Source organism: Prionailurus bengalensis, chromosome D2 (assembly GCF_016509475.1).
Source record: "Prionailurus bengalensis isolate Pbe53 chromosome D2, Fcat_Pben_1.1_paternal_pri, whole genome shotgun sequence".
Lineage (NCBI taxonomy): Eukaryota > Metazoa > Chordata > Mammalia > Carnivora > Felidae > Prionailurus > Prionailurus bengalensis.
This window is the reverse complement of record NC_057351.1, coordinates 20,587,467-20,600,255: the sequence shown is the minus strand read 5'-3', so window position 1 is coordinate 20,600,255 and position 12,789 is coordinate 20,587,467. Positions and strand designations below refer to the sequence as shown.

The 12,789-nt window shown below is 38.3% G+C and overlaps 1 protein-coding gene across 4 annotated transcripts in view; it reads left to right on the top strand.

Moving 5' to 3' along the window:
- FAM13C (family with sequence similarity 13 member C) overlaps positions 1 to 12,789 on the top strand; it is a 163,409-nt gene that overhangs the window by 125,374 nt on the left and 25,246 nt on the right. For all 4 annotated transcript variants that reach the window (XM_043596381.1, XM_043596383.1, XM_043596380.1 and 1 more), the window contains 2 exons: positions 905 to 1,115; positions 2,207 to 2,345. In XM_043596381.1, the coding sequence (XP_043452316.1) occupies positions 905 to 1,115; positions 2,207 to 2,345 (350 nt within the window). The remainder of the gene's footprint in view (positions 1 to 904; positions 1,116 to 2,206; positions 2,346 to 12,789) is intronic.

Genomic DNA, 12,789 nt, shown 5'->3' with positions numbered 1-12,789 from the left:
AGAAGGAGTTTGTTTTGGCTTCTGCTCAAATAACTGTCTAGAGCCCCCTGATGTAGAGAGTCTCACCTGGCCACTCTGACTCAGTGTTTTCATATTCCTCACTTATCTGCCCTTCCTCTAGAGCGCAGGTGTGCCCACTCTCTGGACTGGCCCTGAGGTGGGAAGTTAATGAGTTCATTTAAAGGGAGAGTGATCTGGGCCCCTGGGTGGTTCAGTAGGTTAAGCATCGGACTTTGGCTCAGGTCATGATCTCACAGTTCAACAGTTTGAGCCCTGTGTTGGTCTCTGTTCTGACAGCTCAGAGCCTGAAGCCTGCTTTGGATTCTGGGTCTCCTTCTCTCTTTGCCCCTCCTGCTTGCGCTCTCTCTCTCTCTCTCTCTCTCTCTCTCAAAAATAAACATTAAAAAAAATAAAAGGGGAGTGATCATAGAATTCAGACACAGATGTAGCTGGAGACAGGATTTGGAATCTGTTTTGTTCTTGTTTTTTAATTTTTGTCAAAAATAAAATACTACAAAAAATTTTGGAGGAGAAAAAGAATCATTCCTAATTCTTCCATGCTTTGTAGTTGCTAAGTAGCTTCTTTGGTATTTTAGTGCACTTACTTGTACACATAAATGTATGCTTTTTACGTAAAATAGAATCATTACTAAATCATTACTTTAAATTTATACCAAAATAATTTGTGTTTCCATTTTTTTTGTTAGTGGCTTTGTAATATTTTCTATCCAGTTTCTCTGAGAATAAACATAACAGTACTTTGAAAGCCTTTCATATCCACAGAAAGAAGAAATGACAAAGAAGCCAGACATTATAATGAATGTTTATGATCTTTACTTAGGAACATGACAGTCTCAAGGCCTCTGTCATTTCTGAATCTTGATGATTTATCTTGTTTCCTCAGACCCTGCACCAGCCCACAAAGATGGGCAGAATGAAGCAGACAGTGCACCAGAAGACCTCCAGTCTGTCGGGACTAGCAGGCTTCTCTATCACATCACTGACGGTGATAACCCACTGCTGTCACCACGATGCTCCATCTTCAGCCAAAGCCAGAGATTCAACTTAGACCCTGAATCAGCCCCTTCTCCACCCAGCACTCAGCAGTTTATGATGTAAGAAAACCTTATCTTCATTTCATCCACTTTTTCAAATACATTTATAACCTATAATGAAGTCTGTGTCTGAAATAGTGCAGACATGCTATCAAATACAACCGCAAGACCTGAGCAATGAATGGCAAGAATCAGTGTACTTTCTATTTGGGAATACCGTGTCAGGTCTTGCCATCTCAGGAGGAAATGGTCATGAGATGCAGGAATACCCCAGAGCTTACATGTTTGAACATTTTTGGTCAAATGACCAGAGTCCTAAGTAAGAATATGTCTATGCAAATATCAGGAGTACCCTTCTTGGTAAGCTCAATATTCTTTGCATGCCCAACAGTGGCTTCAAGGGATAGCTTGCGGCAGTGCTTGGGAGTTGTCTACCTCAATTTCTTCTTAGATTCCACAAGAGTAGTAGCTTACAATAGCTGCCCTCCACTCCCCCCAAAAAGTGTGAAACTATGCATTCTTTTTTTAAAAAAATCTACAAATAATTTTGATTCAAAACTAAAATGAGCGTCCCTTGACTGAAAATATGTACAGAGAATCCTAGTTTCTCCTTAGTAACTTCTGCTGTCATTAATGAATTTTCCAAATCTCACCTTGCAGGCTGTCTATTGATGGATTTGAGGGAGTTAGTGGATTATTGCTATTGTAAACTGTGGGCTATGTGAGAGGGTCAATGCATTTTCTGGAGGTGGGGGTTCATTCTTATTAGATTCACAAGGCTCTGTTGGGTCAAGAAAATTACCTACTTATCTATATCTTCTTTAAAAATGTTATTAGGTGCAACCTGTTAGGGATAATGCCACAGCAGGCTATTTCTTTTTGTCTTAAATTGGCCTCTTCCAAACTTTAGGAAATGCACTTCCTAGAATAATATTCTGACATTTCTGCACTAAATTCCCTGATAGCATTGTCCCATGATGGAATTCTTTGATCAGTGGTCTCTATTAATAAGTAAATGCCACCATGGTAGACTCATCAAAAATGGCCTATCCTCTCTGATAATCCAGGAAGCTTCGTTTGTAGACCAGCAGCAATGTTTATGGGAAGACCATGGTTTTTGATGATTCTCTCCCTCCCTGCAATCATTACAGGCCACGAAGTTCTTCACGGTGTGGCTGTGGTGATGGCAAGGAGCCACAGACCATTACCCAGCTCACCAAGCACATCCAGAGCCTCAAGCGAAAAATTAGGAAATTTGAAGAAAAATTTGAACAAGAAAAGAAATACCGGGTAAGGACCCTGTGGCTTGAAATAAGGGTTGATTGTGTCTGAGGTGTGTGGGCTTTTCTGTCCTTCCTTTTTGGGTACTCCTCTGTGCCAGGGGACAGCTGTTTTCATTTGCCAACACAGGATCTATCATAAATAGAGTTCCTATCCTGGATCTGTCCTATTCTCACAGGCTGTCAGTTGCTCTCTAAAAAGATATTTTCTGGTAATGGATTATAACTCTTTTTTAAATCTTTTTTATTATTTATTCTTTAATATAATTTATTGTCAAATTGGTTTCTATAAAACACCCAGTGCTCATTCCAACAGGTGCCCTCCTCAATGCCTATCACCCACTTTCCCCTCTCCCCCAACCCCCATCAACCCTCAGTCTGTTCTCAGTATTTAAGAGTCTGTTATGGTTTGCCTCCTTCACTCTCTGTAACTTTTTTTCCCCTTCCCCTCCCCCATGGCCTTCTGTTAATATTCTCAAGAGACACATATGAGTGAAAATATATGGTATCTTTCTCTGCCTGAGTTATTTCACTTAGCATGATACAAATGGCTACAAATGGCCAGATTTCATTCTTTCTCATTGCCAAGTGGTATTCCATTGTATATATAAACCACTTCTTCTTTATCCATTCGTCATTTGATGGACATTTAGGCTCTTTCCATAATTTGGCTATTGTTGAAAGTGCTGCTATAAACATTGGAGTACAAGTGCCCCTATACATCAGCACTCCTGTATTCCTTGGGTAAATTCCTAGCAGTGCTATTCCTGGGTCATAGGGTAGATCTGTTTTTAATTTTTTTGAGGAACCTGCACACTGTTTTCCAGAGCGGCTGCCCCAGTTTGCATTCCTACCAACAGTACAAGAGGGTTCTGATTTCTTCACATCCTCACCAGCATCTGTAGTCTCCCGATTTGTTCATTTTAGCCACTCTGGCATGAGGTGTGGTATCTCAGTGTGGTTTTGATTTTTATTTCCCTGATGATGAGTGACATTGAGGCATCTTTTCATGTACCTGTTGACCATCTGAATGTCTTCTTTAGAAAAGTGTCTATTCATGTTTTCTGCCCATTTCTTCACTGGATTTTTTTTTTGGGGGGGTGTGGAGTTTGGTTAGTTCTTTGTAGATTTTGGATACTAGCCCTTTGTCTGATATGTCATTTGCAAATATCTTTTCCCATTCCATTGGTTGCCTTTTAGTTTTGATTGTTTCCTTTGCAGTGCAGAAGCTTTTTATCTTCATGAGGTCCCAATAGTTCATTTTTGCTTTTAATTCCTTTGCCTTTGGAGATGTGTTGAGTAAGAAATTGCTGCGGCTGAGGTCAGAGAGGTTTTTTCCTGCTTTCTCCTCTAGGGTTTTGATAGTTTCCTAGCTCACATTCAGTTCCTTCATCCATTTTGAGTTTATTTTTGTGAATGATGTAAGAAAGAGGTTTAGTTTCAACCTTCTGCATGTTGCTGTCCAGTTCTCCCAGCACCGTTTGTTAAAGAGACTGCCTTTTTTCCGTTGGATATTCTTTCCTGCTTTGTCAAAGATTAGTTGGCCATACAATGAAAGAATAAATATTGTTAATGTCAATACTACCCAAAGCAATCTACACATTCCATGCAATCCCAATCAAAATTGTAACCAGCATTCTTCTCGAAGCTAGAACAAGCAATCCTAAAATTTTATGGAACCACAAAAGACCCCAAATAGCCAAGGTAATATTGAAGAAGAAAACCAAAGAGGGAGGCATCACAGTCCCAGACTTTAGCCTCTACTACAAAGCTGTGATCATCAAGACAGTACGGTATTGGCACAAAAACAGACACAGACCAATGGAATAGAGACTCCAGATATGGATTATAATTCTTATTTCCAAACTGATTTGATTATCTATCCTCCTCTTTCCCCTCTAAGGAGCATTCCTATCACTAATAGTCTAGGACTGAAATTTAGAAAACTTTTGAATTATGATCTTATTTTTTCTTTAACTCTTTACCATTTACATGTTTGTAAGAACCTATTAAGGACACAAAGGACAGAATCTCTACTTGTATAACAGAATGAGGGAGAGTTTTCTTTGACATAAAAATATCTCCTGGTTGATAGATAGGGACCTATCAAGTAACATCTGTTCAGGCCACTCATAATAACAACCCCCAATCTATCTTTTCCAGTCCAAGAGACACCAGTCTTCATGCTGGTGTTGCAGTGTTGTAATGATGAACTTTTTCTTTCATTATATAAGAAACAATAGAAAGGTAAGTGTCCTCATTGCCAACGTTAGTTTTATTTATCTTCCCTAATGGTGACCATGGCATAGAGAAAAATCATATTCATGTAGAACTGCACAAAGATATTAGGTCTTTGGCAGAGGGCCCAGACAGCTTGTTAGCAGAATAAAAGAGAACAGGGGATAATGTCTCATACATCTTGAAATATTTAAAGGCTCACTAAACCTTGGTACAAAGGCAATTGGCACATTCCCGTGAGTCAAATAAGATTGGGGGAGGGAGGTGAAAGTGGATGATATCCCACTCTCCCATTCTTTCTGACCTGTTTCCCACAGTGGCTTCAAATTCACTAAAAGAGGGGTGTAAAGAGTGATTTTTAGCTTCGCACAATAGAAAACAAAATAAGACAGCTTTTCAAGACAAACTTTTCTTTTTCAAAGCTACTTACCGTCTTTTACCTTTTTAGCACAGGAGGGGCACCCTACAAATAATGAATACAAGCCTTTATTTTACAGATAAGGAAATTGAGGCCCATAAAAGACCTGTAACTTGCCTTAGGTGGTTGCGTTCTATCAGCTCAGACTTAGGATGGTAGAATAAATATGAGTGGGTTTTGCAATGGAGGAATACAAGTAAGATATGTAAGTGTCTACATTTTGAAAGTTCTAGATATCTTGAGAGAAACTGATTTTTTCTGTTTGCATCTGGAGTGTTATTGGATCTGTGATGCCCTCACTTTGGGGACTGTAGAGTAACAACTATAAGCTCCATTACCGGAGCCTGTTATACTTATCACCTGCCAATTTTTTTATTTCAAGTTTTGATTTAAATTCTAATTAGTTAACACATATAGTAAAATTGGGTGCAGGTGTAGGCTTTAGTGATTCATCACTTAAATACAACACTCAGTGGTCATCACAAGTACTCTCCTTAATCCCCATCATCAATTTAGCCCATCTTCAATTTAGCCCAACACCTTCCATCAACAGTTTGTTCTCTATTGTTAAGAGTCTCTTGTGGTTTGCTTCCCTCTTTTTCCCCCCTTCCCCTATGTTCATTTGTTTGGTTTCTTAAACTCCACATATGAGTGAAATCATATGGTATTTGTCTTTCTCTAATTTCGTGTAGCATAACGTATTCTAACTCCATCCATGTTATTGCAAATGGCAAGATTTCATTCTTTTTTTTTTTTTAATTTTTTTTTTCAACGTTTATTTATTTTTGGGACAGAGAGAGACAGAGCATGAACGGGGGAGGGGCAGAGAGAGAGGGAGACACAGAATCGGAAACAGGCTCCAGGTTCCGAGCCATCAGCCCAGAGCCTGACGCGGGGCTCGAACTCACGGACCGTGAGATCGTGACCTGGCTGAAGTCGGACGCTTAACCGACTGCGCCACCCAGGCGCCCCAAGATTTCATTCTTTTTAATGGCTGAGTAATATTCCACTGTATATATACACCTGGCAATTCTTTTTTTGGGGGGGGAGGGGGCATATCTTTTTTTAAATTTACATCCAAGTTAATTAGCATATAGTGCAATAATGATTTCAGGAATAGAATCCAGTGATTCATCCCCTACATATAACCACCAATGTTTATCCCAAGTGTCGTCCTTAATGTCCCTTGCCCATTTAACCCATCGCCCTACCCACAACCCCTCCAGCAACCCTCTGTTTGTTCTGTTTGTATTTAAGAGTCTCTTATGTCTTGTCCCCCTCCCTGTTTTTATACTATTTTTGCTCCCCTTACCTTATATTCATCTGTTTTATATCTTAAATTCCACATGAGTGAAGTCATATATTTGTCATTCTCTGACTAATTTTGCTTAGCATAATACACTCTAGTTCCATCCACATTTTTGCAAATGGCAAGATTTCATTTGTTTTTATTGCCCATTAATATTCCATTGCATATATATACCACATCTTCTTTATGCATTCATCAGTCAATGGACATTTGGGCTCTTTCCATACTTTGGCTATTGTTGATAGTGTTGTTATACATATAGGGGTGGGTGCATGTGCCCCTTCAAAACAGCACTCCTGTATCCTTTGGATAAATACCTAGTAGTCCAATGCTGGGTCATAGGGTAGTTCTATTTTTAATTTTTTGAGAAACTTCCATACTGTTTCCCAGAGTGGCTGCACCAGTTTGCGTTCCCACCAATGGTGCAAAAGAGTTCCTCTTTCCTCACATCCTCACCAACTCTGTTGTTGCTTCAGTTGTTAATTTTAGCCATCTGACAGGTGTGAGGTGGTATCTCATTGTGGTTTTGATTTGCATTTCTCTAATGATGAGGGATGTTGAGCATTTTTTCATGTGTCTGTTAGCCATCTGGATGTTTTCTTTGGAAAATTGTCTACTCATGTCGTTTGCCCATTTCTTCACTGGATTATTTGTTTTTTGGGTGTTGAGTTTAGTAAATTCTTTATAGATTTTGGATACTAACCCTTTATCTGATATGTCCTTTGCAAATATCTTCCCACATTCCATCACTTGCCTTTTAGTTATGTTGATTCCTTCTCTGTGCAGAAGCTTTTTATCTTGATGAGGTCCCAATAGTTCATTTTTGCTTTTGTTTCCCTTGCTTCCAGAGATATGTTGAGTAAGAAGTTGCCATGACTGAGGTCAAAGAGGTTTTTGCCTGCTTTTTCCTCTAGGATTTTGATGGCTTCCTGTCTTATGTTTAGGTATTTCATTCATTTCAAGTTTATTTTTGTGTATGTATAAGATAGTGGTCCAGGTTCATTCTTCTGTATGTTACTTTCCTGTTTTACCAACACCATTTGCTGAAGAAACTGCCTTTTTCCATTGGATATCCTTTCCTGCTTTGTCAAAGATTAGTTGGCCGTATGTTTGTTGGTCAATTACTGGGTTCTCTATTCTGTTCCATTGATCTATGTGTCTGGTTTTGTGCCAGGGCCACACTGTCTTGATGATTAGAGCTTTGTAATACATCTTAAAGCCTGGAATTGTGATGCCTCCAGGCTTGGTTTTCTTTTTCAGGATTACTTTAGCTATTCGGAGTCTTTCTGGTTCCATACAAATTTTAGAATTGTTTATTCTAGCTCTGTGAAGAATGCTGGTGCTATTTTGATAGGGATTGCATTGAAGATATAGATTACTTTGGGTAGTATTGATATTTTAACAATATTTTTTCTTCCAATCCATGAGCATGGAATGCTTTTCCGTGTGTGTGTGTGTGTGTGTGTGTGTGTGTGTGTGTGTGTGTGTTCTTTGATTTCTTTTATAAGCTTTCTATCGTTTTCACTGTATAGATTTTTCACCTCTTTGGTTAGGTTTATTCCTAGGTGTTTTATCGTTTTTGGTGCAATTGTAAATGGGATAAATTCCTTGATTTCTCTTTCTGCTGCTTCATTATTGGTATATAGAAATGAAATTGATATCTGTACATTGATTTTATATCCTGCAACTTTGCTGAATTCATGAATCAGTTCTAGCAGTTTTTTGGTGGAATCTTTTGGGTTTTCCATATAGAGTATCATGTCATCTGCGAAGACTCAGAGTTTGGCTTCCTCCTTGCTAATTTGGATGCCTTTTATTTCTTTGTGTTGTCTGACTGCTGAGGCTAGGGCTTCTAACACTATGTTGAGTAATAGGGGTGAGAGTGGATATCCTTGTCGTGTTCCTGACCTTAGGGAGAAAACTCTCAGTTTTCCCTATTGAGGATGATTTGCATGGTGGGTCTTCCTTATATGCTTTTTATGATCTTAAGGTATGATCTTTCTATCCCTACTTTCTTGAGGTTTTTTTTTTTTTATCAAGAAAGGATGATGTATTTTGTTAAATGCTTTCTCTGCATGTATTTAGAGGATCGTATAGTTCTTATTCATTAATGTGTTACTATTATTATTAATGTAATGTATCACATTGATTTAATTGCAGATATTAAACAAGGCTTGCATCCCAGAAATAAATCCACTTGATCGTGCTTAATATTTTTTTAATATATTGTTGGATCCTGTTGGTCAGGATTGGTTGTTGAGGATTTTTGTGTCAATATTCATCAGGGAAATTGGTCTGTAGATCTCCTTTTTAGTGGGGTCTTTGTCTGGTTTTGGAATCAAGGTAATGCTGACCTCATAGAATGAGTTTGGAAGATTTCCTTCCATTCCTATTTTTGCAACAGCTTCAAAAGAATAGATATTAACTCTTCTTTATTTTTTGTTTTTCTTTTCTTTTCTTTTATTTATTTATTTTTTAATATATGAAATTTACTGTTAAATTGGTTTCCATACAACACCCAGTGCTCATCCCAAAAGATGCCCTCTTCAATGCCCATCACCTACACCCCCTCCCTCCCACCCCCCATCAAACCTCAGTTTGTTCTCAATTTTTAAGAGTCTCTTATTCTTTGGCTGTCTCCCACTCTAACCTCTTTTATTTTTCCTTCCCCTCCCCATGGTTTCTGTTAAGTTTCTCAGGATCCACATAAGAGTGAAAACATATGGTATCTGTCTTTCTCTGTATGGCTTATTTCACTTAGCATCACACTCTCCAGTTCCATCCACGTTGCTACAAAGGGCCATATTTCATTCTTTTTCATTGCCACGTAGTACTCCATTGTGTGTATAAACCACAATTTCTTTATCCATTCATCAGTTGATGGACATTTAGGCTCTTTCCACAATTTGGCTATTGTTGAGAGTGCTGCTATAAACATTGGGGCACAAGTGCTCCTATGCATCAGTACTCCTGTATCCCTTGAGTAAATTCCTAGCAGTGCTATTGCTGGGTCATAGGGTAGGTCTATTTTTAATTTTTTGAGGAAACTCCACACTGTTTTCCAGAGGGGCTGCACCAGTTTGCATTCCCACCAACAGTGCAAGAGGGTTCCCATTTCTCCACATCCTCGCCAGCATCTATAGTCTCCTGATTTGTTCATTTTGGCCACTCTGACTGGCATGAGGTGATATCTGAGTGTGGTTTTGATTTATAATTCCCTGATGAGGAGCGACGTTGAGCATCTTTTCATGTGCCTGTTGGCCATCTGGATGTCTTCTTTAGAGAAGTGTCTATTCATGTTTTCTGCCCATTTCTTCACTGGGTTATTTGTTTTTCGGGTGTGGAGTTTGGTGAGCTCTTTATAGATTTTGGATACTAGCCCTTTGTCCGATATGTCATTTACAAATGTCTTTTCCCATTCCGTTGTTGCCTTTTAGTTTTGTTGATTGTTTCCTTTGCTGTGCAGAAGCTATTTATCTTCATGAGGTCCCAATAGTTCATTTTTGCTTTAATTCCATTGTCTTTGGAGATGTGTCAAGTAAGAAATTGCTGCAGCTGAGGTCAGAGAGGTCTTTTCCTGCTTTCTCCTCTAGTGTTTTGATGGTTTCCTGTCTCACTTTCAGGTCCTTTATCCATTTTGAGTTTATTTTTGTGAATGGTGTGAGAAAGTGGTCTAGTTTCATTCTTCTGCATGTTGCTGTCCAGTTCTCCCAGCACCATTTGTTAAAGAGACTGTCTTTTTTCCATTGGATATTCTTTCCTGCTTTGTCAAGGATTAGTCAGCCATACTTTTGTGTGTCCAATTCTGGAGTCTCTATTCTATTCCATTGGTCTATGTGTCTGTTTTTGTGCCAATACCATGCTGTCTTGATGATTACAGCTTTGTAGTAGAGGCTAAAGTCTGGGATTGTGATGCCTCCTGCTTTGGTCTTCTTCTTCAAAATTCCTTTGGCTATTTGGGGCCTTTTGTGGTTCCATATGAATTTTAGGATTGCTTGTTCTAGTTTCGAGAAGAATGCTGGTGCAATTTTGATTGGGATTGCATTGAATGTGTAGATAGCTTTGGGTAGTATTGACATTTTGACAATATTTATTCTTCCAATCCATGAGCACGGAATGTTTTTCCATTTCTTTATATCTTCTTCAATTTCCTTCATAAGCTTTCTATAGTTTTCAGCATACAGATCTTTTACATCTTTGGTTAGATTTATTCCTAGGTATTTTATGCTTCTTGGTGCAATTGTGAATGGGATCAGTTTCTTTGTCTTTCTGTTGCTTCATTGTTAGTGTATAAGAATGCAACTGATTTCTGTACATTGATTTTGTATCCTGCAACTTTGCTGAATTCATGTATCAGTTCTAGCAGACTTTTGGTGGAGTCTATTGGATTTTCCATGTATAATATCATGTCATCTGCAAAAAGTGAAAGCTTGACTTCATCTTTGCCAATTTTGATGCCTTTGATTTCCTTTTGTTGTCTGATTGCTGATGCTAGCACTTCCAACACTATGTTAAACAACAGCGGTGAGAGTAGACATTCATGTCGTGTTCCTGATCTCGGGGGGAAAGCTCTCAGTTTTTCCCCATTGAGGATGATATTAGCTGTGGGCTTTTCATAAATGGCTTTTATGATGTTTAAGTATGTTCCTTCTATCCCAACTTTCTCAAGGGTTTTTATTCAGAAAGGTTGCTGAATTTTGTCAAATGCGTTTTCTGCATCGATTGACAGGATCATATGGTTCTTCTCTTTTTTTTTTGTTAATGTGATGTATCACGTTGATTGATTTGCAAATGTTGAACCAGCCCTGCATCCCAGGAATGAATCCCACTTGATCATGGTGAATAATTCTTTTTATATGCTGTTGAATTCGATTTGCTAGTATCTTATTGAGAATTTTTACACCCATATTCATTGGGGATATTTGCCTGTAGGTCTATTTTTTTACTGGGTCTCTGTCTGGTTTAGGAATCAAAGTAATACTGGCTTCATAGAATGAGTCTGGAAGTTTTCCTTCCCTTTCTATTTCTTGGAATAGCTTGAGAAGGATAGGTATTATCTCTGCTTTAAATGTCTGGTAGAATTCCCCAGGGAAGCAATCTGGATTCAATTTCTTCGCTGGTTATGGGTCTGTTCAAACTTTCTATTTCCTCCAGTTTTAATTTTGGAAGTGTGTGGGTGCTTAGGAATTTGTCCATTTCTTCCAGGTTGTCCAATTTGTTGGCATACAATTTTTTATAGTATTCCCTGATAATTGCTTGTATCTCTGAGGGATTGGTTGTAATAATTCCATTTTCATTCATGATTTTATCTATTTGGGTCATCTCCCTTTTCTTTTTGAGAATCCTGGCTAGAGGTTTGTCAATTTTGTTTATTTTTTCAAAAACCAACTCTTGGTTTCATTGATCTTCTATACAGTGTTTTTAGATTCTATATTGTTTATTTCTGCTCTGATCTATATTATTTCTCTTCTTCTGCTGGTTTTGGGGTGTCTTTGCTGCTCTGCTTCTATTTCCTTTAGGTGTGCTGTTAGTTTTTTCATTGGGGATTTTTCTTGTGTTTGAGATAGGCCTGGATTGCAATGTATTTTCCTCTCAGGACTGCCTTCGCTGCATCCCAAAGCGTTTGGATTGTTGTATTTTCATTTTCATTTGTTTCCATATATTTGTTAATTTCTTCTCTAATTGCCTGGTTGACCCACTCATTCTTTAGTAGGGTGTTCTTTAACCTCCATGCTTTTGGAGGTTTTCCAGACTTTTTCCTGTGGTTGATTTCAAGCTTCATAGCATTGTGGTCTGAAAGTATGCATGGTATGATCTCAATTCTTGTATACTTTTAAAGGGCTGTTTTGTGACCCAGTATGTGATCTATCTTGGAGAATGTTCCATGTGCACTCCAGAAGAAAGTATATTGTGTTGCTTTGGGATGAAGAATTCTAAATATATCTGTCAAGTCCATCTGATCCAATATATCATCCAGGGCCCTTGTTTCTTTATTGACCGTGTGTCTAGATGATCTATCCATTGTTGTAAGTGGGGTATTAAAGTCCCCTGCAATTACCACATTCTTCTCAATAAGGTTGCTTATGTTTGTGAGTAATTGTTTTATATATTTGGGGGCTCCCGTATTTGGCACATAGACATTTTAATTGTTAGTTCTTCTTGATGGATAGACCCTGTAATTATTATATAATGTCCTTCTTTATCTCTTGTTACAGCCTTTAATTTAAAGTCTAGTTAGTCTGATATAAGTATGGCTACTCCAGCTTTCTTTTGACTTCCAGTAGCATGATAAATAGTTCTCCATCCCCTCACTTTCAATCTGAAGGTGTCCTCAGGTCTAAAATGAGTCTCTTGTAGACAGCAAATAGATGGGTCTTGTTTTTTTTTCCATTCTGATACCCTATGTCTTTTGGTTGGTGCATTTAGTCCATTTACATTCAGTGTTATTATAGAAAGATATGGGTTTAGAGTCATTGTGATGTCTGTATG